General features: G+C 38.9%; 1 protein-coding gene across 3 annotated transcripts in view; it reads left to right on the top strand.

The window, feature by feature from the left end:
* The window catches only part of TMEM39A (transmembrane protein 39A), a 37,327-nt gene extending 13,097 nt beyond the window's left edge, over positions 1-24,230 (top strand). Inside the window, exons 4-9 of one of the 3 annotated variants that reach the window (XR_004027560.1) lie at positions 976-1,059; positions 6,283-6,437; positions 15,696-16,044; positions 16,828-17,015; positions 17,868-18,048; positions 18,903-18,987. Coding sequence is in view for 2 of the 3 variants with exons in the window: in XM_030801801.1 (XP_030657661.1) it covers positions 976-1,059; positions 6,283-6,437; positions 15,696-16,044; positions 16,828-17,015; positions 18,903-19,023; positions 21,541-21,774 (1,131 nt within the window). In the remaining variant the exon portion in view is untranslated. Of the gene's footprint in view, positions 1-975; positions 1,060-6,282; positions 6,438-15,695; positions 16,045-16,827; positions 17,016-17,867; positions 19,024-21,540 lie in introns of those variants that run through there. The other 2 variants (XM_030801801.1, XM_030801802.1) reach the window with 2 other exon arrangements.
* The last annotated feature ends 1,938 nt before the right edge of the window (positions 24,231-26,168 follow it).

A 26,168-nucleotide genomic window follows, 5' to 3' on the forward strand; every position in this document is an offset into this window, starting at 1 on the left:
GGGAGGCTGGAAAATGAACCTTTAGCTGGCTAGGAGTCAGTGCCTAGTTAAATTTTATGGTGATGCAGAAGGAACGAATAGTAATCTCTTCCATTTCCTTTCCCTCTCACACCACAGTAGAAAGTAAGACCCAGGAGAGCAGGAACCTTGGCTGTCATCTTCCACACTGTATCTTTAGTGTGAAGGAGAGTACCTGGCACATTGTAGATGCTATGTATAGATTTATTAAATTAAGTAATCGAGAAATTTAATGTTTCATTCTGGAAGGAATTGTGGAAACCTACAGACCTTTTGATCATCAAAATGAAAATACATTCTGATTCTGGTGGTTCCTGGGATATTGTTGCTAAAGACTTTTCATTTGCTTATTACCACAGTTGTATATACAGACTTAGAACTAGAAGGAACTGTAGACAGCATCTAGGTAATGCCATTATTTTATAGAAGAGACCAAACATAAGGCATACTTCTAAATCAAACTAGAGAGAAACACTAAATGAGTATAATTGATATACCATCTAGTAGAGAGTTTAGTAGATGCCCAATTAGATTAACATAAGCTTGCATAAGAAACGAACAACAGTAACTTCTGAAGACTGTGAATCCCAACTGATCTATTAAGTTTGACACATTATAAATATGGCATTTTATATAAATTATTCTTGCCATAATTCTGCAGGTTATAACTTAAAGCTGCAATCTTTTCCTTTTAGTACAGTAATACTTTTGAAAAGGGAGAGGAATACATTCCAGGTAGTTTAAAATAGTGTTTAAAAACTTAAAGCAATTTGTTATGAAAGAAGAAGTAGAAGGTACGTAGTCTCTTCAAGATCTCTCATATTCCCATAATCTGTAAGGGTGTGGTGATCTAAGAAAGATCACCACACCCTTAGGGATAAACCTCTATTCTTGTAGTAGTGCCAGCTGAATACACATCATATTTCTTTCTGATGTAGTTATTTATTTCTGTTGTAGAATTTTCATCTCATTGATTATCATCTGGCAGCATTCATCACAGTGATGCTTGCGAGGAGGCTTGTATGGGCTCTCATCTCAGAGGTAACAGTTCATTCACTATATTCTATCACATGTAGCTAGAGTTAGTTACTAGAATGGGTGCAGGCTGAAAACGTGACATGTCCCAGTTTAATGAAACAATAGATTACTTTACTCCCATGTGAGTTGTGCCAGCACTTTAAAAAAGGTTTCCCTGCAATGTAATTTTTTAAAATTCAAGTATCAAAAACTGTTAGAAAATTCATTCGTAGGGTCGGAGCTTGTGTTCCGCTATTGAGTTTTTCAGTACAATTTTAAAAATTTAAATAGTTTCAGTAAAAATAGGATGAATTTCAGGTAACTATTAATACGAAGTGTCATCTGTACACATACAGTTGCACCTAAAACATTCAGTTCCAGATAATATTCACTTGATACTGTTTATATATACCATTTGAGAAGATTGTTAGCCAGAAACATTTGAGTTTCTTAGAATTTTAAAAAGCAGTGAGTATCAGAATTTGTATAGGATTAATCTGAAGATTAGAATCTAAGTTTGGTGAGCAGAATGAGAAAGAATTAGAACATTAAATGATCTTTTTAAAATTAAAAGTTGTTGACAGAGCTAGACCATTGGTATCATTTTTCTTTCCTTTTTTTTTTTTTTGGAGATGGAGTTTCACTCTTGTTGCCCAGGCTGGAGTGCAGTGGCATGATCTCGGCTCACCACAACCTCTGTCTCCTGGGTACAAGCGATTCTCCTGCCTCAGCCTCCCAAGTAGCTGGGATTACAGGCATGCGCCACCACACCTGGCTAATTTTGTATTTTTAGTAGAGACGGGGTTTCTCCATGTTGGTCAGGCTGGTCTCGAATTCCCAACCTCAGGTGATCCATCTGCCTCGGCCTCCCAAAGTGCTGGGATTACAGGTGTGAGCCACCATGTCTGGCCTCATTTTTCATATATTTGTAAATCCCAATGAGGCAGGGAAATGTGCTTTCTTAAAATATTGTTACCTTGTGCCCTGTGATTACGAAAACAAAAAATGTTAATTTAGCTGAAGTGGCTAATAATTTTAATCTTGGAACTTATAATTCAGTGTGAAATTTTAAATGAATAGTTACTGTAATCACAGATAATTGAGAGTCAACTTCTTTTTCCCAAAACATACATGGAAAGTCTGTGTGTGTAAGCTCTGATTTTCAGGAACCCAATTTCTGGAAGCAGAGTAATTGGAAATACTAAGTCAAGATCTGAAAACCATTTGAAGTTAACCAAAAAGCACAGGTAGTAGGATTCCTTGTTTTTCACAGTGGGAAAATCTGTTTATAATCTTTTCTTTCAGAGTTTTTATTTAGAGGATGAAAATAGAAACTCACTTTTCGTTATATTGCGAAAGCATGTTCTTTCTTTAGAGGATCTCAGTGGAATTTTATGTTTTCATTTGTTAAAATAGGAAATGATTTTGTTTCATCCCTTCAAGTTACTTGGAAATGCTACTTGTACATGTCCAATTAGTATGCCTAGTTAGTGTGTAACCCTTCAAAACTGGGATTTCTACCTTGTTGCTGCAAAGATTATAACTTAAATGGCCTAAAAGTAGTATAGCAGCTTTTGCATAGCCTTAGTTGGAATAGGCTTGCAATTCTTTTTTTTTTTTTTTTGAGATGAAGTCTGGCTCTGTTGCCTAGGTTGAAGTGGGAGCCCAGTGGCGCCATCTCAGCTCATGCAACCTCTGCTTCCCAGGTTCGAGTGATTCTCCTGCCTCAGCCTCCTGAGTAGCTGGGATTACAGGCGCCCACCACCATACCCAGCTAATTTTTGTGTTTTTAGTGGAGACAGGGTTTCACTATGTTGGCCAGGCTGGTCTTGAACTTCTGGTCTAAAGTGATCCACCCACCTTGGCCTCCCAAAGTGCTGGGATTACAGGCGTGAGCCATCACGCCTGGCCAAGGCTTGCAGTTCTTAATGGGAACAGAATACTTAAGCTAAATTTAAATATAGTTTTATCAAAGTCTTAATTCTGTAACTTAATGTTCATCAGTAAGGGAATGTTTAAATAATTTTGGTACATCTACATAATGGAATAGCATACAGCCATTGACAACATGAAAATGTGTTGATGTGTTGACCTCCAAGATGTTAAAAAAGCAAGGTGCAGAACAGTGTTTAAAATAAGACAGGAGGAGGGAACAAAATATATTTGCTTATATATGAATAAATTGTTTCCAGAAGGACATACAAATTAATAACTGGTTGCACAGTTGGTGGCTAGGAAACAGAATCAGCAGGTGGGAAGCTTTTCACTACAAGCACTGTTACATGTTTTGTGTTTTGAGTGATGTGAATATATTACCTATTCAAAAATTTAAAATAAGAGCTGTATAGTGATTTTCTTCCTAAAATATCTAAATTAGATGGATAAAACCTATCATAAATCATCTTTCCTTCCTTCCATTAAAGTATGTTTTCCTCCTTTTTTTGCATATATCACAGAAAGGATCCCTACCCTGAGAAAGACCAGTAATATTTAAGGAGAGGCTGCTGGTAATTAATTCATAAACAGAAATGCTATTCAGAGAGGACTACCTCTCCACGTAGGTAGAGTCTGTTTATTCACCTCCAGGCCAGCTCTGCCTGTTCACCTCCAGGGTAACTCTACTTCTATACTTGCTTCACAAGACTAGAAATAAATTTAGCTGTTCTTTCACCAACCTGAAGCAACTCTCTTTTTAAAAATTGTTTTTCTAAATAGGAAAATAGTATATTTTATTGAAAAAAATTTGGAAAACACTAAAATATAAAGCAGGACATTTAAAAATTGCTCACAATCTCATTATTGAAGACCACTTTTTTGGGGGGGTAGGGGGCAGATGGAGTTTTGCTCTTGTCGCCCAGGCTGTAAATGGCATGATCTTGGCTCACTGCAACCTCCGCCTCCTCGGTTCCAGCGATTCTCCTGCCTCAGCCTCCCAAGTAGCTGGGATTACAGGCGCCCACCACCATGCCCACATAATTTTTGCATTTTTAGTAGAGACAGGGTTTCACCATGTTGGCCAGGCTGGTCTCAAACTCCAGACCTCAGGTGATCCACCCGCCTCTACCTCCCAAAGTGCTGGGATTACAGGCGTGAGCCACTGCGCCCGGCCAAAGACCACATTTTGCTATATTTTCTTCTGATCTTCATATGCATATGAAGATTTTATATTTACATTTATTTTACTATATTTGAGAATTATTTTTATACGGTTTCATATCCTGTACTTTAAAATTAACATAATGTCATGAATATTTTTCTGCCCCTCACCTAGTGAAATCTTGCTTATCCTTTAGGTCTCAGCTTGAATATCGTTTACTAACAGAAGCCATCTCTAGAATAGGATCTCCTGCTGTTTACTTTCCATAGCAGCCTACTCTTCCCATAGCACTCATTACAATTTAAAAAATGATTAGATATAAGTTTAATGCTTGTTTTTCTTGGTTAGTCAGCTTCATAAACACAGGGGTTTTGTTTGTCTTGGTTACCACTGTGCCCCTAGGACCTGGTAAAGGGTCTGTCACATACAGCACAGTGATTAGCAGCTTGGGGCTCTGGAATAAGACAAAATTAATCAACAAATCCAAGCTCTGTGCTCTGATGACATTGGGCAGAAGTAGTCTTTTTTATTTCTAACCCTGAACTTTTGAGAAGGAGGTAATGGAGTAACTCCAATAGCTTAAATAACTTTACTAAGCTTTGATATGTTAGGTAAATTGGCATGAAGGTATGTATCAGGGGAGTTATGTGAAGCTATGTGCCAGGCTAGGGCTGAGAAGAGCTTGAGCCATCTTCACAGTTTGAGGCTTAAGCCGTTCATTATGGCATTTATTTAACTGCTGCTTTGCATTTTAAAGTAACTATATATTACGTATATATGCTGTGTGTATATATATATATATAGTATTCAGTATACAGTATGTTGCATATATGTTATAGGTACTCCACAATATGATCTGTAAACTAAGAAACCAATATATAGGAGGGACCTGAAAAGCTCCTTATCCCCTACCATGTACTGTTGACTCTAGATAATTTTTTTCTCCTTTCTGGGTTCCAACACTGCTCTCTTAGAGGTTATGGGGATCCTCCATTTTCCCCTACATTTTGCTCATTCTCTTCTCCCTAGTTCATTTAGAAAGAAAATGGCATTGCAGAGTTAAGTTTTGACAAGTACTTACTATATTTAGTCGGTTTTAAAGATTTGCAATTGAAGAAGCATATTTGAATAGCTGTGAGAAAAAGAATTGGAAGTGATTATGCATTATTTCCATGTTTGCAAAAGTTAAAAAAGAAACTTATTTATATAGGGATCTGTCAAAGAAGATCGGATTATTTTTTGGAACTTCACTAATTTATTAAACATTAATTCACCAAGCAAATTAGAGGTGAGGATTCAAAGAAAAATTAAAATATTGTTACTGCTGTTGAGGCCCTTTATAGTTTAGTGGGAAGTAAGACAGATAAATTGGTGGCTCTCCGTGTTTATGTACATAAAAAATCAGGCTAGCCACAGTGGCTCACGCCTGTAATCCCAGCACTTTGGGAGGTGGGTGGATCACGAGGTCAGGAGTTCAAGACAATCCTGGCCAACATGGTAAAACCCTGTCTCTACTAAAAATACAAAAATTAGCTGGGCGTGGTGGTGCACGCCTGTAATCCCAGCTACTCAGGAGGCTGAGGCAGGAGAATCGCTTGAACCGAGGAGTTGGAGGTTGCAGTGAGCCGAGATTGTGCCACTGCACTCCAGCCTCGGCAACAGCAACAGAGAGAGACTTCGTCTCAAAAAAAAAAAAATTTAAAAATAAATAAATAAATAAATCACTGGTTAAGTTGTTAAAATATAGGTTGCTTGGCTCAAGATTTTATTCCTTACCCCTGGAGAGGAAAGTTGTTAGGAGTTTACATGTCCAATTAGTAGGCCAGGTCATTCTGATGGAACAAAATAATATGATCCATGGAACATACATTGAGAAGCTCCAATGTTAATAAATTAGATGATATAAAAAGACCTTAAAAGAGGTCTATAGATGGCACTATTGGGGTGGAAGAAGGAAACAACTGTGCCTGGAGAAGTCTGAATTTTCAATTATCATGAAGATAAGGTGGGATGGGGCAGTTTTTCTTTTATTTCACTTTTTAAAGACACATTTTAACTTCCACTAAACCTAGTAAGTTCTTACTTGAATTACAATGCTTTTGAAGAAGATCATTTATAAAATGTTCCTTTTGGTGCTTCCAAACTTTCAGGCTACTAAGGCAGGTGCAGCGTCAATGATTCACTACATGGTTCTGATATCAGCTCGCTTGGTACTACTCACTTTGTGTGGATGGGTACTTTGTTGGACCCTCGTCAATCTCTTTCGAAGCCATTCAGTCCTCAATCTCCTTTTCCTTGGCTACCCGTGAGTACTCCAGTTTTACCATGTTATTAGTAAATCTTTCGAAATTATTTCAGTCATGTAAACGATACTTTAAGAGAGTGAAAAATGAAATTTTTCAAATATAAATGAAGCATTTAGAAAACTGGGAAATCCATGAGCATGGTGAACATACAATTTGTTTTCTAAACTGGAGTACAGTTGGGACAACAGGCATAAACCAGGACTGTCCTGGGAAACCTGGAATGTAGGGTGTCTTGCCAGTGGAGAATATTTTCATTATCTCTCTTCACCAAGTAAAGGCCCCTCTTGCTATCTATAATTGGGCAAACGTTAGTTAATTTTAGATGAATGCACTGGTTGGAAAACCAGTCTTACCCTTGGTTGGTCATATTACTTTGATCTTCTGGTTCCTGTAACAGAAGTACAATAAGTAGTCCTCCCTTATCCATGGTTTTGATTTCTGAAGTTTTGGTTACCTGCGATCAACCAAGGTCCAGAAACATTAAATAGAAAATTCCAGAAATATGTGACAAGTTATGTTTTAAATTGTGTGCTGTTCTGAGCAGTACGGTGAAATTTCTCGCCATCCCATTTTGTCTCACCAGGATGTGAATCATCTCTTTGTCCACCATGTCCGTGCCGTGCATGCTACCTGTCAATTAGTTGCTTAGTAGTGGACTTGCTTATTAGATGGACTGGCATGGTGTCACAGGGCTTGTGTTGACGTGACCTTTTTTTTTTTTTTTTTTTTGAGACGGAGTCTTGCTCTATCGCCCAGGCTGGAGGGCTGGAGTGCAGTGGCGCAATCTCAGCTCACTGCAAGCTCCGCCTCCCGGGTTCCCACCATTCTCCTGCTTCAGCCTCCCGAGTAGCTGGGACTACAGGCGCCCGCCACCACGCCCGTCTAATTTTTTGTATTTTTAGTAGAGACAGGGTTTCACTGTGGTCTCGATCTCCTGACCTCGTGATCCGCCCGCCTCGGCCTCCCAAAGTGCTGGGATTACAAGCATGAGCCACCGCGCCCGGCCTACACGTGACCTTTATTTTACTTAATATGGCTCCAAAGTATAGTTATGCTCACAATTCAGGTATGCCAAAGGAAAGCTGTAAAGTGCTTCCTTTAAGTGAAAAGGGAAAGTTCTTGACTTAGTAAGGAAAGATGAAAAATCATGCTGAGGTTGCTAAGATTTACTGTAAGAATGAATCTTCTATCCATGAAATTGCAAACAGTGTATTGCTGTAATTGTTCTATTTTATTACTAATCTCTTAATGTACCTAATTTATGAGTTACAGCTTTATTGTATGTATGTAGTATAGGAAAAAACACAGTGTATGTAGGGTTTGGTACCATCCATTGTTTTAGGCATCCACTAGGGTGTTGGAGTGTCTTCTTGCCAGGTAAGAGGGTCTACTGTATGCCATACTCAAGTGCTGTAGACATGTATATGTATTATTATGATTGTAACTAACATTTTATTACAAAACCTTTTAAACATTCAACAAGATTGAAAGAATTTTACAGCTATCACCAGTGTAATCCTCACCCAGATGATTCTGCCTATTAATGTTTTACTATAATTGTGTAATACTTATCTGTCTATCTCTCCATCCCTCTATCCATTAGTCCATCTTACTTTTGATGTATTTCAAAGTTTCAGACCTCAGTTTGCTTCCCCCTCAATACTTCAGCATGTGTGTGTCATTAACTAGAGCTCGATATTTGTTGACAGCTTTTTTTTCTTTTGAGATTAAATTCGTATAAATAAAATTCCCGCTGGGCGTGGTGGCTCAAGCCTGTAATCCTAGCACTTTGGGAGGCCGAGGTGGGCAGATCACCTGAGGTTAGGAGTTCGACACCAGCCTGGCCAACATGGCGAAACCCCGTCTCTACTAAAAATAAAAAAAATTAGCAGGGCGTGGTGGCGCATGTCTGTAATCCCACTTACTTGGGAGGCTGAGGCAGAAGAATCACTTGAACCCAGGAGATGGAGGTTGCAATGAGCCAGGATCGCGCCATTGCACTCCAGACTGGGCGACAAGAGCAAGACTCTGTCATAAATAAATAAATACATACATACATACATACATAAACCCCAAATCTTGTGTATATGGAATTTTGTTAAATGTGGACACACCTGTGTGACTTAATCCCCGTCAATAAATAAATAAATAAATAAAATAAAAATAAAATTCTCAAATCTTGTGTACACGGAGTTTTGTTAAATGTGGACACACCTGTGTGACTTAATCCCGTCAAGACTTCAGAGCGTTACGCATACTCCACAAGATTCTGTCATGCCACTTTCCCATCAAACCCCACCACTGTCCAGAGACGGTTGCTTTTTTTTTGAGACAGAGTTTTGCTCTGTCATCCAGGCTGGAATGCAGTAGAGCGATCTCAGCTCACTGCAGCCTTCACCTCTCAGGCTCAAGCAATTCTCCCACCTCAGCCCCGAAGTAGCTGGGACTACATGTGCACACCACCATGCTCCGCTAATTTTTGTTTTGTTTTGTTTTGTTTTTGTAGAGGCAGGATTTTACCATGTTGTCCAGGCTGAGGAGTAAGGTTTTTTTGATTCCAGAGTCTTTGTCTTAATCATTATTATATCAGTAGTTCTCAAAATGTAGTTTCTAGAACAGCAGCATCAGCATCACCTATAAATTTGTTAGCAATTCTCAGAATCTACCCCAAACCTACTGAAATAGAAACTGGAAAGTAGGACCTAGCAAGTTGTGTTTTAACAAGCCTTCGAGGTGATTCTGATGCATGCTCAAGTTTGAGAATTACTGCTTTATATTATTATTGTGCTGAAGTGTTAGCGTGAATTTATGTGGGTAATTACAAAGTATGAAATCAAGTCATAATTAGAGATTGTGCTAATAAGGATGACAGGAACAGTCTTTCTATTGGTTATACTATAGTAGGTCTGATTACATTGTTTAAACAGTTATTTAAGTCACTCATCAACTGAATTCATTAATATTACCCTTGTTTTCTACAAAATGAATTATCTGTTACGAACATTTTTCATGACTCTGATTTCATATGAGGAATATATTTTACATGAATTGTTTCTATATTTATAGATTAATATTTCAGCCATTTGAGTTGAAAATAAATTTTTAGTCACTCCTTACTGGTTGAATCAGAAGATTAACCGTATCTAATTTGAAAGGCTAATTATGGATATATTGAAGAATATTTTGGCCAAGTTTAAGAGGATTACTATTATCAAGATGGCTAGCAAACTTTTCTGTTTCAATTTAAGTATATAAAGAAACTTACTCTTAGAGGCTCTCCACACCCCTTAAAACAATGAAATAATTAATATCACAAAGCGAGTCATGTCAATTTTTTGATTTCCTAGTGCATATGAAAGTTATGTATACACTATACTGTAGTCTGTTTTGTGTTATGTTATGTTATGTTATGTTATGTTATGTTATGTTATGTTATGTTACATTGTTATGTTATGTTAGAGACAAGGTCTTGCTGTGTTGCCCAGGCTGGAGTGCAGTGGTGCAATCACAGCTCACTGCAGCCTTGCCCTGCTAGGATTGCTCAAGCAATCCTAGGGGACTGGGACTGTAGGCGTGTGCCACCATGCCTGGCTGATTTTTAAATTTTTTTGTGGAGATCGGGTCTCGTTTTGTTGCCCAGGCTGGTCTTGAACTCCTGGGCTCAAGTGATCCTCTTGCCTTGGCCTCCCAAAGTGCTGGGGTTACAGAGGTGAGCCACCATGCCCAGCCTTATACTATCTGTATTCTATTAAGTACACAATAGCATCGTGTCTTTTAAAAGTACATATGTTGATTAAAAAATACTTGATTGCTAAAATATACTGATGAGCATTTGAGCTTTCAGTGAGTTGTAATCTTGCTGGTAGAGAGTCTTGCCTCAATGTTGATGGCTGCTGACTCATCAGGGTGGTGGTTGCTGAAGGTTGGGATGGCTTTGTCACTTTCTTAAAATAAGACAACAGTGAAGTTTGCCACATCAGTTGACACTTCCTTTCAGGAAACATATCTCTGTAGCATGTGATGTGTTTGATAGATGATATGTTACCCACAGTGGAACTTCTTTCAACATTGAAGTCATTTCTTTCAAACCTTGTTGCTGCTGTAACAACTAAGTTTATATAATATTCTAAACTGTTTGTCATTTCAACAGTGTTCACAGCATCTTTATCAGAAATAGATTTTATCTCAAGAAACAACTTTCTTATCCATAAGAAGCACTCCTTATCTGTTTAAGTTTGATTGTGAGAGAGTGCAGCCACATCTTCAGGCTTCACTTTTTTTGTTTTTTTTTTTTGAGACAGGGTCTCACTGTTGCCCAGGTTGGAGTGCAGTGGTATAATCATGGCTCACTGCAACATCCGTCTCCTGGGCTCAAGTGATCCTCCCACCTCAGCCTCCCAAGTAGCTGGGACTACAGGTGTGTGCCACCATGCCCAGCTAATTTTTGTATTTTGTTTTTTTGTAGAGGTGGGGTTTTGCTATGTTGCCTAGGCTGGTGTCGAACTCCTAGGCTCAAGGGATCCAGCCTCCTTGGCTTCCCAAAGTGCTGGGATTACAGGCATGAGCCACTGCACCTAGTCCAGGCTCCACTTCTAATTCTAGTTCTGTTGCGTTTTCTACCACGTTTGCAGTTACTTTCTCCAGTGAAGTCTTGAACCTCTCAAAGTCATCCGCGAGGGTAGGAATCAACTTCCTCCAGATTTGCTTATGTTGATATTTTGACCTCCTCTCATAAATCACAAATGTTCTCAATGGTATTTAGCATGGTGAATTCTTTCCAGATGGTTTTCAGTTTACTTTGCCCAGATCCATTGGAGGAATCTCTATTTAATGCAGAAATAGCCTTACAAAACGTATTTCTTAAATAATAAGATTTGAAAATCAGAATTACTTCTTGATTCATGGCTGCAGAATGGATGCTATCTTAACAGGCATAAAAACAACAATCTCCATCAGAGCCTTTGGTGACTAGGTACATTGTCAATGAGCAGTGAGTACTTTTTTTTTTTTTTTTTTTGAGATGGAGTCTCGCTCTGTTGGCCAGGCTGGAATGCAGTGGTGTGATCTCAGCTCACTGCAACCTCTGCCTCCCAGGTTCAAGTGATTGTCCTGCCTCAGCCTCCCAAGTAGCTGGGACTACAGGTGCGTGCCACCATGCCTGGCTGATTTCTTTGGATTTTTAGTAGAGTCAGGGTTTCACTATGTTGGCCATGCTGGTCTCGAACTCCTGACCTCAGGTGCTCCACCTGCCTCAGCCTCCCAAAGTGCTGGGATTACAGGCGTGAGCCACCGTGCCCAGCCGTACATCATATTTTTAAAGGAATCTTTTTTCTAAACAGTAGTTTCAACAGTGAGCTTATTCAGTAAACCATGCTATAAACAGATGTGCTGTCATCCAGATATGTTGTTCTATTTCTAGAGCATTGGCAGAGTAGATTTTGCATAATTCTTAAGGATGGTAGGATTTTTGGAATGGTAAATAAGCATTGGCTTCCACTTAAAGTCGCCAGCTGCGTTAGCCACTAACGAGAGTCAGCTTATCCTTTGAAGCTTTGAAGCCAGGCATTGACTTCTCCTCTCTAGGTATGGAAGTCTAGATGGCATCTTCTTCCAATACAGTATAAGGCTGTTTTGTCACCATTGAAAAGTCTGTTAGTTTAGCCACCTTCATCAGTGATCTTAGCTAGGTCTTCTGGATAACTTGCTACAGTTTGTACATTCACACTTGCTGTTTCACGTTGTGCTTTTATGTTATGTGACAGCTTCTTTCCTTAAACCTCATGAACTAACCGCTGTTAACCTTCAGACGTTTCTTCTGTAGCTTTCTCACCTCTCTGGAAGTTCATAGACTTAAAAACAGGGCTTTGGTCTGGATTAGGTTGGTTTAGGGCAATGCTGTGGCTGGTCGATCCAGACCATATCAGCAAAACTTTCTCCGTATCAGCAGTGAGGCTGTTTGGCTTTGTTACCATTTGTATGTTCACTGGAGTGGCACTTTTAATTTCCTTGAAGAACTTTTTCTTTGCATTTACGATTTGGCTAGCTAATACAAGAGGCCTAGCTTTCAGCTTGTCTGGGCTTTTGACATGCTTTCTCACTAAGCTTAATATCTACCTTTTGATTTAAAGTGAGAGATGTGTGATGTCCTTTCACTTGAACACTCGGAGGCCATTTAGGGTTATTAGTTGGCCTAATTTCAATATTCTTGTGTTTTAGGGAATAGGGAGGTTGACGTGAGGGAGAGAGATGGGGAATAGCTCCTTGATGGAACAGTGAGAACACACATTTATCCATTAAGTTTGCTGTCTCATATGGGTGCAGTTTGTAGTGCCCCAAAACAGTTACATTAGTAATATCAAAGATCACATTTCGCATAACAGATGTCATAGTAATGAAAAAGTTTGAAATATTGGGAGAATTATCAAAATATGACAGAGACACAAAGTGAGCACTTTGGAAGATGGCACCCCCAGATATGCTTGATGCATGGTTGCCACACACCTTCAGTTTGTAATAAATACAGTATCTGGGAAGCACAATGAAGTGAAATGCAATAAAATGAGGTCTGCCTGTATTTGCCTTCGTTACTTTTAAGAAGTTGTATAATCCACCTTTTATCTAAACTTCAATTTAAAAATCAAAAGTGCGAGAAATTTAAAATACTAGATTATGACGATAGCAACATATTTAATTTCCTGTTTATTCATAGGTTAAACTAAGAAAGAGGCCCTTTTCTGCCTCTTTTTTTTTACCCCTCCGTTCTCAAATAGCTTCTCATTAGGGTAAATTAGTCTAAAGTCTAACAGTTGTGGTTCCTAAGTGTATCTTGAATTGGTCCAATGCTCTCCATAGTTTTTACTATTGCATTATCAACCTTCATTTGGTCTTCTGATAATGCATTCTTATTCCCCTCCATTTCATTTTTATTGTAGCTAGAATGATTTTCACAATGGGAAATTTAATCATGTTACTAACCCTCTTTAAAATCCTTTAATGAATTATTTTCTTTACCTCACAAAGCCCTCCATTGTAGAGCCCAGTATGGGGATAGGGCAGGTCGCCTTACCCATAGAATGAGGGCCATGCAGTTATGTGGCAGTGAGACTACAAAGAAGGGTGAAGAATTGGGGCCATCATTGCAATCTACCACACACTCCAGCCTCTTATCCCCACCCCTACACCTACACATGCAGCTTGTGTTTTGGCAACATTGAACTTCTGATGACCTGCTCTAGCCATCACAAATATGCACATGTGAGAGTTTTTTGTCTAATACTTCTCTGGCTGGGTGTGGTGGCTCACACCTGTAATCCCAGCACTTTGCAAGGCCCAGGCGGTAGGATCACTTGAGCTCAGGAGTTCAAGACCAGCCTGAGCAACATAGGGAGACCCTGTTTCTACCACAAATAAAATAATTAGCCGTGTGTAATGGCATGTGCCTGTAGTCCTAGCTACTTGGGAGGCTGAGGCGGGAGAATTGCCTGAGCCCAAGAAGTTGAGGCTTCAGTGAGCCATAATCTCGCTACTATACTCCAGTCTCGGTGACAGAGTAAGACCTTGTCTCAAAAAAAAAAAAAATTAGAATTAATACTTCTACCTCTACCCACTCTTGTCCTCCCAAGGGCACATTCACAGTAGATCCCAGAGCTAATGCTAAGAATGTTCTTAATTAGTAACATCAGTTCCCTCTGTAGAAAACTATGGATAAGTGTCATCTGTTCATTTTGTTATAAAATGTATAACTAAATATCTTTCTTTTTTTTTTTTTTTTTTTTTTTTTTTTTTTGAGAAGGAATTTCACTCTTGTTGCCCAGGCTGGAGTACAATGGTACGATCTCGGCTCACTGCAACCTCCACCTCCAGGGTTCAAGTGATTCTCCTGCCTCAGCCTCCAAGTAGTTGGGATTACAGGCACACACCACCACACCAGCTAATTTTTGTATTATTAGTAAGAGACAGAGTTTTACCATGTTGACCAGGCTGGTCTTGAACTCCTGACCTCAGGTGACCCGCTCGCCTTGGCCTCCCAAAGTGCTGGGATTATAGGCATGAGGGACTGTGCCTGGCCCTAAATATCTTTTTATTTGCCATTTTTCATATCTGAATTTATGTCCATGAAATGACCATTTAATTTATAATACCTAGGCCACAATGTGGAAATTACTTGATGAGGACTTGAAGTATTTAAAAAAATTTTAAGGAATCAACAGTTGGAATACTGTAAGAAGTTATCAAAAGTCTCAAAAATGTTCACTTCTTTTAACCAAGTAATTTTACTTGTAGAAATTCATTTGTACTTCCAGAATTTTTTTTTATTAATGAGACATTTATTGCATACTTAAACAGTGTTAACAGCCACTATCTGAGGTACCAGAGTTACAGCAGTGAATTAATTACGTTGAAATCTCTGGTTCATAGAGCTTAAATTGTGGTGAAGGGAAGATTGACTAAGAAAGAAAACAAACAAAACTACCCCAAAGTTAAAAATCGAATAAACCTGGTAAGATCTGTGGAGAAAAATAAGCAGGAAAGGAGAAGTAGGGTCGCCTGTGGGAGTGGGATGAGTGATACAGTAGGGAGGCAGGAGGGCCCCCTACTAAGAAAGGGACATTTGAAGTAAAGAACAAGCTGTACTAAAATCACCAAACATATACACGTGTTGGGAAAATCCTTATCACATTGTTATTTATAGTAGTGGAAAATAAGAAACAGCCTGTTTCCAACAAGAGAGAAATGGGTAAATTATGGTATTTCTGTATGAGAATACTATTGTATCTTTAAAAATTTCTATAGAAAAATATTTAGACTTGAGAAAATACTCAGTACACAGGGAAAATACTCAATATACACACATGCACACATACAAAGTTTAAACAGCAGGATACAAGACACATTGTACTGTATGAGGCCAAACACGAGAAAAGCATATGTAACTATAATACAAAGTTTACAAACTTTATATTGGAAATATGTGCATCTAGTTATAAAAATGATTATTGCTAAGTGATGTGTGTTTTGCCATTGTGGTTTTTCTGTAGGTTCTTAATAATCTACAATGAATGTGCACTGCTTTTATGGAAAGAAATTGAAGAGCTCCCCAGATAATGAATTTACTGTCAGCAATGTCCCTCTTGAGTTGTTTACTCATGCGGGTCCTGACTATTTTATTGACCTAAGTTATAAGTTATATTGACATAAGTTATGAGGTGTGATTTTAGGTGGTATCTGTGGTCTCATTTTCACACTTTGTTTTACAGGTTTGGTGTTTATGTTCCTCTTTGCTGTTTCCATCAAGATAGTAGAGCTCATCTTCTTCTCACAGACTATAACTATGTGGTTCAGCACCAGGCAGTAGAGGAAAGTGCCTCGACTGTGGGAGGCTTGGCCAAATCCAAAGACTTTCTCTCCTTGTTGCTGGAGTCGCTAAAAGAACAGTTTAATAATGCCACACCCATCCCCACCCACAGTTGTCCCCTATCTCCAGACCTCATTCGCAATGAAGTAGAATGTCTGAAAGCAGATTTCAACCACAGAATCAAGGAGGTTCTGTTCAACTCCCTCTTCAGTGCCTACTATGTTGCATTTCTCCCCCTGTGTTTTGTGAAGGTAAGTGGTTATCTTACTTTTATGTGCTTCCTGGATTTCTGTGTGAATTACATAAACTGGGTATTTCTTGTTTAATCCCCCTTTTCTCTGTCTCCCCTTTGGCAGCCTGGATGGTGGAGTTCGGCTGCATCTGGAGTGCACTAATACCGCTCCTGGTTGGCGGATAGGTATTTCCATATATGTGATGCACCCGTGGTGGTTCCCTCTTTTTTTCTTTTTTTTTTTTTTTTTTTTTTTTTAAGTATTTTTAGTTTCTGGGGAGAATCAAAATGTACTTATAATAGAATCAGTATGTAGTAGCTTAAGAGGACCAAGGTTTCAGTAAAACTCAGCCTACTGTGGTTGATCTTAACATGGTTTTCAGGAGTTTCCTTGAATTTAATCTAACCTTTATCTAAACTTCAGTTTACTTCAATAGAAAAGAAAAATGGTCTGGATGTCACTTGGGCCCAAAATCTTTTGGTACATTTTAGTGCCCTTTCTTCACCCATTCAGAAGTACTTCTGCAGCTGGAATGGTCCTTCAGAGAACACTCAGTTCTTCTAGAAAGGAGACACTTAAAATATAATTGCCTCTCCCTCCCACCCCTAACTCATACAGCCAGAAAGTCAGGTTGAAGGATTGTGGAGGACTCTGCTCTTGAACTTTCTGCACGGACAGCAGGACCACCAGTGCATGTGTGACTCAGTGTGGCATTTGTCTGCAGGGCATATGTACACAAACCCATCCCTGCCTCTTTTTACCAATGCATGGATCATTTCTCTCTCTTCTGATCTCTTCCAGAGTACCCAGTACTATGACATGCGCTGGTCATGTGAGCACCTCATTATGGTGTGGATCAATGCTTTTGTCATGCTCACCACGCAACTGTTGCCATCCAAATACTGTGATTTGCTACATAAATCAGCTGCTCACCTGGGCAAGTGGCAGAAGCTGGAACATGGGTCCTACAGCAATGCTCCACAGCACATGTGAGTAAGCTAGAGGGTAAAACCATGTAACACTTTCTACATGCTGCTGATCATGTTTATTTGCTTTGTATGTCATTCTTGTTCTTGGCTTTGAACATTTAATTTTTAGTTTTTGTCTTACATGGATGCTTGTCATCATGCTAAACTGAATACAAGGGACATTAACTCATTTCCACCACCACCCCAGCTCCTTAAATGCATTCTACCTTTTAGCTGCCCAGTCACTCTAGAGTGTGTAATTTGTCTCCCAAGCAATGCACTTGGAGTTCTCTTTCAATCTTACCCCTTTGCCCGAATTCAGAGTCATATATTTTATTTCTTTTTAGAAGACTGTAAGATTTGTCTTCTCATCTTCATTGCCACAGCTGAGTAGTTGCTAGCTACTCATCTCACACTTAGCTGGAATATGATTCTCTCATTTTTTCTTTCTAATACATGCAGCTTTGTTCTAGTAATTTTTCTTACCTGTACTTTTTTACTATTATTTTTCTAAATTCTCTACTGAATATTTCCCTGCTTCTCCTGTGTTTAAGTGAGAACTGTGCCTGACTGTGAGTTCTTTGGAAGAATTTTTCTCATTGTGTCCCCCTTATCAGTCATTACTCCACATGGCTCTTATGATCCAAAATGGCTAACATTAGGACCGTTTTATTCTGTCACTTCTGAGTCCCTCATCATACTTTTCTTTCAGACCCAAACCATCTTCATCTTCCCCCTTTTGTAATTCGAACATTTCACAAATTTCATCTAGAAATTTTTCCCTAGTTAAGTGGGACAGATTGAGGTGACCTTCCCTTTCCCTCTCCCCCTGAGAGTTCTCCCTTCAATTATCTGCCTTGATGTCTGATACAGATTAGCACAGGCCTTCAAGCCCAGGAACTGAAAGAGATTGGGCCAGGCTGAAAAGAAACCCGACTGTGGGCAAAGGACAGATTTCAATAAAAATTGAAAATACAATCCACAGTGCTAGTACTGTACATCTTCAGGCTACTGATGGCACATGGCCATGAGGTGTATCATCACTTTAATGCTGGTAAGTGTGAGCAAGGCCGGTGGAACATTTTCTGAACTGGGAAAGCTTTAGGGTGCTAGAATTTTTTTTTTTTTTAATAACATATCTAAACTCCCTCCCAGTTCTTATCCTAGGAAACTAACCTTTCCAAAATCAGGAAGAGATTAATTAACTTAGATTTTTTTTTTTTTAAAAAGCTTAACCTGAAGATCCGTGTCCCCACCCAAACTCCATTATGCTGGAAAGAATGAAGCTGCTGCTTCTTTTCCCCCAGAGAAACCTCTATAAAAATACACCACGAAAGCAGTGAAAAGTCTGTGTGTGTGTGAGATGTGTCACTGTGTTCTACTGTATACCTTCTTAGAGTTGTGAGGTATTTGAATTGTATGATAAGCAAACTGATTTCCTATAGTTTTTTGGGATGTAATTCTGCAGTAAATGTCATGCTAGATTGACAATGTGCTAATTTCTCCACTATTCTTATTACCATCAGCTTTCTCTTCTTGTTTGTTCCCTCTAGCATTTCCACCAGTAGACTCTGCTCACTTGGGATGGAGATGACAGTCAGCCTGCTTACACACTATTTTCTGGCTTACACATTTATGTCTGCTCATTCTTCTAAGCCTCTTAAGTCCTTTGACACTGAGTTAACTATATTTCTTTGCAACCTCTGTTTACTATATAGCAATGAAGTTAAAGTAACAAATCCTTTCTAAAAGTACTCCAGTTTGACCACGGAATTACTGTATTTTCAGAATTCAGGCAGATGAAGCCTTGATTATTTAATTCCTTCCATAAAAATACAGCTGGCCTTGCCAGATACTATCTTATCTGTAATTGCCAATATGCTAACATTACATTTCTTTCTCCCTTAGTTGGTCAGAAAATACAATATGGCCTCAAGGGGTGCTGGTGCGGCACAGCAGATGTTTATATAGAGCCATGGGGCCTTACAACGTGGCAGTGCCTTCAGATGTATCTCATGCCCGCTTTTATGCAAGTACCGCTTATTTATTTTCTAACATAAGCTTAGGGGTAAGTGTTAGGAAGCCACTCTATGTGGGAGCATGTAGCATAGCGTGTAGCACATACTAGGAAATTATTACATGGTAATTATTGCTACTAGCGTAACAGTGGTCCCTGTACTTTGGAAATGTCTTTTGAAGGGCAGTTTGAAGATCATATACCGTTATTCCAGTTTCAGTAGCTTAGCTGGTTTCTCTAGTTACATTGGTATTTGTTGAATCTAGTATTACTTGAAACAAGCAGGCAGTTATCTAAGACTCCTTTTTCATCTTACCATTTTTGTTTTGTAAGAGTTTGGTTTAGTGGTATGGTTAAGATATATTGTATCTGTGTATCCGTAGTGACATTTAATATATTAATAGTGTGGTGGTTTTATTTTTAGGTATTTGTCATACATATTGTTTCTTTAAAAAGGCTTTAGCTTACCCTTTGGAAGTCAGACAAATGCCATGAAAAGGAAAAAAGCTTAAAAGTTAAAAAAGGAAAAAGCAATAGAAACCCACTACATTCCATTGAACTCATGCATTTGGTTATGATCTGTTTGGTCTTGCAGCCTTCCAGAAATTGTCTGTGCAAGGCAAAAGTATATACTTATAAAAGAAAGGCCAGCTGACTAATGCAGGTGGGGAAAAGTAGGTGCCTGCAGGGGACTGTTTATAGTAAAAATGCCCATAGTGCAGTGCATTGCTTTTGAAAGGGGATCATATTCTAAACAAGAATTGGAGATCTTTTTTAAGATACTTGCATCTCTTTCTCCCTCTGTCCTTCTCAGTTCCTGTGAGGGTACATGGACTTTCTGGTTCTGCAGGTGTTTGTTACTGAGGGACACTTCAATTAAATTTTGGGAACTTGCCCCAGGGCATGATGCTTATAAATACCATGGTAGGGGAATGCAGGGTGGGGCAGGTTGGGAGGAACATGGGGAAGGTGAAAGGCCCTTGAATGAGAAAACAACAAGCATCTCCTTCTTGACGCCAGTGGAAATGCCTTAAGGTGGAGGAAAGGACTTACGTCACAAGTACATGAGCACTTGATTTCTATATAGAATATTTAATTCAGCCAGCTGAATTCTCTAGGCCATTAATGACTTCTATTGGTCCTTGCTGTCTCCTTGAAACCTGATAGCCAAATAGTTCATTAGAATTTTCTGCTTGAAAATTAAGTAGTTTCCTTGCTAGCTTTGGACAGCTGAAAAATCAGGTGGAATCCATGGAAAAAAGATTAGGCAAGTTGATTTATTACTGATTTTGCAGGACTGGATAGATAGTTAAATCAGTGCTTCTCAAAGTGATCCATGGGCCACCTGCTTATAAATCACCTGGCCCACTATTTTTAAAAAGTGATTCAGGGCCCCTATATCAGACTTCTGAACCAGAATCTCTGGGTGATCCCAGGAATTGGCAGCATTTGTGGATTTGGAAATGATTCTTAGGCACACTGAAGTTTGAAAACAGTCATTTAAAATGTGCCTATTACCTATAGCTGTCAGACTCCAGGTTAAACATTTTCTTCCTCTTGAACCTGGAAGCTTTTTAAAGCTGTCATGATAATTTGGCTTCATTCTGAGATGTAAGCTCTTAAGATCTAAATTAGTTCTTTTAGATCTGATCACTGCTGTTACCGCACTCTTGTCTTCATCTAGATTTAGGATTAGACTGGTTACACTGAATTGTTCATGTTCTTTTACAACTTGTGTCCTATATGTTTGTATTCATAATAACTTTGTTTTAGAAAACCAGAATTTAGCCTTTTAAAGTGGAGAATTTAGTGGGAGTAAATATAGTAGTAAGCCCTATTTTAGTCTAATTCTGACTCATTTTTCCTTCTTTCCTCCTTATCCTGTCTTTGTACACCCTACTTCTCAATATCCAGAAAAAAATCAGTAATTAAACACACAGGTATATGGTGGAGAGGATTTCAGTCAGTGACCATGGTGGGTAAACAGTTTAAGGAAAAATTAAGAAACTATTGTATTGATATTCAACTTGTAACCTCTCTTTTCCCCAAACTTGTCTAGTGTTGGTATTTATGCCAAGAATGGGTTTTACATTTTTAAATGGTTACATAAGTACCTATGTAATATCCTTAATTTTTGCCTCTTGACTTACAAAGCCTAAAATATTTCCTGTTTGGTCCTTTATCCACCGCTATCTTAGATGAATATACTTTTATGTTTATCCTAAATAAAATGTATACCTAAGATACAATCTAAGAAAAATGTTCATAAGTAGTTTTCTTTTGGGCATAATCTCTTTTCGTGTCTTGGGGCATTGAAATAAAATTATTTCATTATTTCTTGAGCAAAAAGGAAAAGGTTTCAATCTTTATAGCAAGAAATAGCCTGATTGATATTAAATAAATGGATCTATTTGTTATTATATATGGGAACCTGTAAATATTAAATTATTTTAGAAAAATCAATGCAAGAATAACTACAGCCATTACTTTTATATGAAATAACATTTTGCTTTTTTAACTTCCTTACAGTTCTTATTTCATCGACCATTAAGGCTGTTAAATCTGCTTATCCTTATTGAGGGCAGTGTTGTCTTCTATCAGCTCTATTCCTTGCTGCGGTCGGAGAAGTGGAACCACACACTTTCCATGGCTCTCATCCTCTTCTGCAACTACTATGTTTTATTTAAACTTCTCCGGGACAGAATAGTATTAGGCAGGGCATACTCCTACCCACTCAACAGTTATGAACTCAAGGCAAACTAAGCTGCCTCTCAACAATGAGGGAGAACTCAGATAAAAATATTTTCATACGTTCTATTTTTTTCTTGTGATTTTTATAAATATTTAAGATATTTTATATTTTGTATACTATTATGTTTTGAAAGTCGGGAAGGGTAAGGGATATTAAATATATCCGTAAACAAGGTGATGTGATCTTTCATGTGTTAGTATATTCGAATAATATACATATGAGAGGTATGCCTGTCCAGTAAAGAGATTGATTTGTTTGTATGGCTCTGGAATAACTCATTCGTTTATGAACACATCTCATGTATTACTTGACAGAGTACCTTTGGTATGTCTGCTTTTCTTTCAATCCTCTATCTTTAGCCCTCAGCTGGCCAGTAATTATTGCTAAAGAAAGGGAGATCAATGGAGTTGCCTACCAGCACCCATTCTCTTTTAGTTCAGCTGGCTAATAGTATTGGAATACATTGGGAAAAGAGTGGGTTAAAGTCCTAGGTGGGGTTCTCTTTGTTGCCTACCAGAAGGAAGCAGTAGGCTTCCTTTCTAAGATAGGGACTCAGCTGCTTTATTTTACCCTGTGACATTTAAATATACTTTTGAATAAGCTACTATCCTGAGGCTCAGGGTTTTGCTGCCACTTTTCCTGTTTTTCCATTTCTGCTTCCAAAGATTTTCCTCTTAGTTGTTTGAAATAATACTTTGCCAGACAGGAAGTCTTTAGACTGCCCACATTCATGAAGAAGATGATGTGTGGCTGGATCAGTAGGAGAAGCTGAGTGCAAATGCCATGTGGGCTAGAGTATGGGAAAGTTGAAAATTCCAAGTAACTGGGAGAATGGGCAAGTCCTCAGCTGAACAATCTTGGATGTAGTCTAGCAGCAACCCACCTACAATGGCATTATGTTTGGAGTTATGAGGGGAAGTGAAAGATAAGAATTACCTACAGCTTTGTATTCAGATAATTTATATCCAAAATTTGTGTTTTAAATTTCATACTCCAGAACTTTCATGTTTATGAGTATTAGCCCTTTAAGTTATGGGAGGTGATATACTTAGTCCATTGATGTTGTCACTTGTCATCTAAATTTATGAGACCTTGTCTTAGAGAATCTAAAATATATTGTCATATGTTTTCTGTGCTGAGTTTGGTTTGTTACACTGTGAAGCTTTTGGTGAAACAAAATAAGACTTATGAAGTAAAAAGACCAATCATGCAGTTGACAAGCTGGCCCTGAAAATAATTCTTGCAGAAGAGTTCCTGAAAGCCTTCACCAAAGGAAGCATTGTGAGGAATGTGTATAAAACCAAGGTACCCAATATCAGTTTTATGTTTAAATCAATAATTGTTTCTTTAAATATTTGATGTGTATACTTTTTTTTTAAGTTAACATTATTTGGCATTCAGTCTGAGTCTGTTCAACCATTCAACAAATATATATTAACCACAAGGCACTATATTAGGCCCTGGGTATAGCAGTGAATGAGAAATGCAAAAGTTCTACTTGCACAGAGCTTACAATATGCATGGGGGTGGGGGAGTTAGGTGGTGCAGAAAATACAGCAAATAAATTTATGTATAATATAACATTCCCTGGTAGTAGTGATAAGTGCAGTAAAGGGAAATCAGGGCAAGGAAATAGTGGTAAGAATAGCACTGCTAGAAGGTATCTTTGAGGAGATGATTTTTAAGCAAAGAAAAAGCAAGACTGAATCATATAAATAGCTCTGGGGAGAATTCCATGTTACAGTAGCAGCAAGGGCAGTGCCCTGAGGTGGGGACACGTTGGTATATTGGAAGAATAACAAGAAAATAAGTACGTTAGGTTAGTTGCTTTTTAAAGTAGTTCAGCCTAAATATAGTGGTTCTTGAGGTAGGGGTGGGAAGGGTAGGGAATCTGCCCTCTCTGTTCTTTCCGTAGGATCTTGAAAATATGCTTCTCTTGGCAGCAACATTTTCATGAGATTACTGAGCAGTTTAGAGCAAAATGGGTGGCATGGGCTCAGAGATATCTCATCAAAATTGCCCCAACTTGGCTCTAGCTTGGAAAAGTAACCCAGATAACCCTGATTAGAGATAACAGACCAGTCTTATAAACTAATATGATGCCCCTTCTGGCTTCATCTGTCTTAGTCCTGTCCTAAGGGAATAGCACAGAACCAGATGCTGGGTTGGCTAAATAAATAAGGAGATGTAAGAAATAAATAAAAATTAATTTTGGCTAATGGAATTGCAAAGTTCCTCCTACCCTCACCTCCAGATCTGGCAGCATACAGGGCATAAGACCGTTTAGTTCAACATGTTCCACACATTCCAGCTGTTTTTGTTTTTGTAGGGGCCACGTTCATGGAAGAGAGAAAAATTACTAGTTACCTGGATATCCTATTATAGTTCATGTAACAGAAGGGACACTATATTTGCTCACTGATAGTAGAAAAATGTGTAATCATTAAAGAATGACCCTTTTTTGTAATTATTTGTTGGCAAGTTAAAATTGTTTGTGGAAAGCATGGTATAGCAAAAGTTCAGTTGGGTGAACTTGGATACTGGAAAAGGAAAGAAGATACTTGACTAGTCTGAGTGGTCCAAGGTGGGTAAATAAAGGAGTAGAGAAGGGTAGTTCACAGGAATGAGCATGACAGAAGTTTTCCTCAATATCCTGTTTACTCTGATTTCATGTTTATATTCCTAATCCTCCTTTCCTTCCTGTCCCTATCAGTCACCACCACTGCCACCTGCTCTGCCATTTCTGTCTCTTTTTTTTAATTAATTCTTTTTATTTCTATTAAACAAGCTAGCCAGGCATCTCATTTCTATGTACTGGGCAATTATATGCCAAACACTGCTGGGTGCCAGAGATAGTGATGTTCGAGTTCATTAACAAATAGAAGACAGACAAGTAAACCAGTTGTCACACAAGGGTGTTCGTTAATAGAAATATGTATGAGATATGTAATAGATATCAGATCTATTAACAATCTTGAGTGTGAAGCCCAATAAAGTGCTCTTTTCATAAGTACTTCAAATAAGCAGACAGATGTCTTGGAACTTTTGTAGACAGAAGACAGCTAATGAAAGATTATAAGCTAAGAATAACTTATGATCCACTGGTTTCTAGTTCCCAAAGTAATCTCTAGATCAGCAGCATCAGCATCACTTAACTGGAAACTTGTTAGAAATGGACATTTTCAAGCCCTACTCCACACCTACTGAGTAAGAAACTACATGGAGCCCAGCAATCTGTTTTAACATGCTGTCCAGGTGATTTTCAGGAATGCTGAAGTTTGAGAACCACTATCCTCTCTTAGACAACTTTGGCAGCAGTATGTAGAATAGGTTTGGAGATGGAGCAATGTTGATGAGACTACAAGCAGGAGATTAGCCAACTCTTTTTTTTTTTTTTTTTTTTTTTTTTGAGACGGAGTCTCACTCTGTCGCCCAGGCTGGAGTGCAGTGGTGCAATCTCGGCTCACTGCAAGCTCCGCCTCCCGGGTTCACGCCATTCTCCTGCCTCAGCCTCCCGAGTAGCTGGGACTACAGGCGCCCACCACCACGCCTGGCTAATTTTTTTGTATTTTTAGTAGAGACGGGGTTTCACTGTGGTCTCGATCTCCTGACCTTGTGATCCGCCCGCCTCGGCCTCCCAAAGTGCTGGGATTACAAGCATGAGCCACCACGCCCGGCCTAGCCAACTCTTTAAAAAGTCCATGTAAGAGAAAAAAGAGCAAGACGCCAGAGTAGGAAGTCTCAGCCTCCACTTGCTTTCATAGAAAGTTCAACTAGCAACTCCACAGACTAGAACATCTTTTTGAAACCCCAACACTTAGAAACTAGTCTGAGACACTAGTATGGTCCATAAAGCTGAATGAAATCTGAATTCAAAGGGTAAGAACAGTCTCACTTTGACTATATTGCGCCCTCCTTTCCCCCAAGTTGACATAATGCCAGATGGAGAATTCCCTAGGCCAGCAGTTTATACAGGGGGAAAAGAAAACGAGATCCAGTTTCCCTAGCATTCCAAGATGCTTCCCAGGAAGCCCACTCTGATCTCATCTCATGAGAAGCACTAGGGGAAACAGCATGGCTAGACTGCCTGGAGTCAGGTAGAAACAAAGAAAGGAAGCAGAGGTAGTGACCAGCATGCAGATACTGGTGGTACCTCTGTGTTCCTGCTTGGCTGAGGTGCCTGATAAAACATATCAGCCAATCTCATAGCCCACCTGCAAGGCTGAGCTGGTCACCTTCAAAATTTGCACAGTGGGGGCTGGGTGTGGTGGCTCATGCCTGTAATCCCAGCACTTTGGGAGGCTGAGGCAGGTGGATCACTTGAGGTCGGGAGTTCAAGGCCAGCCTGTGAAACCCTGTCTCTACAAAAAATACAAAAATTAGCTGGGCATGGTGGCTCACATCT

This window comes from Nomascus leucogenys, chromosome 21, assembly GCF_006542625.1.
Source record: "Nomascus leucogenys isolate Asia chromosome 21, Asia_NLE_v1, whole genome shotgun sequence".
Lineage (NCBI taxonomy): Eukaryota > Metazoa > Chordata > Mammalia > Primates > Hylobatidae > Nomascus > Nomascus leucogenys.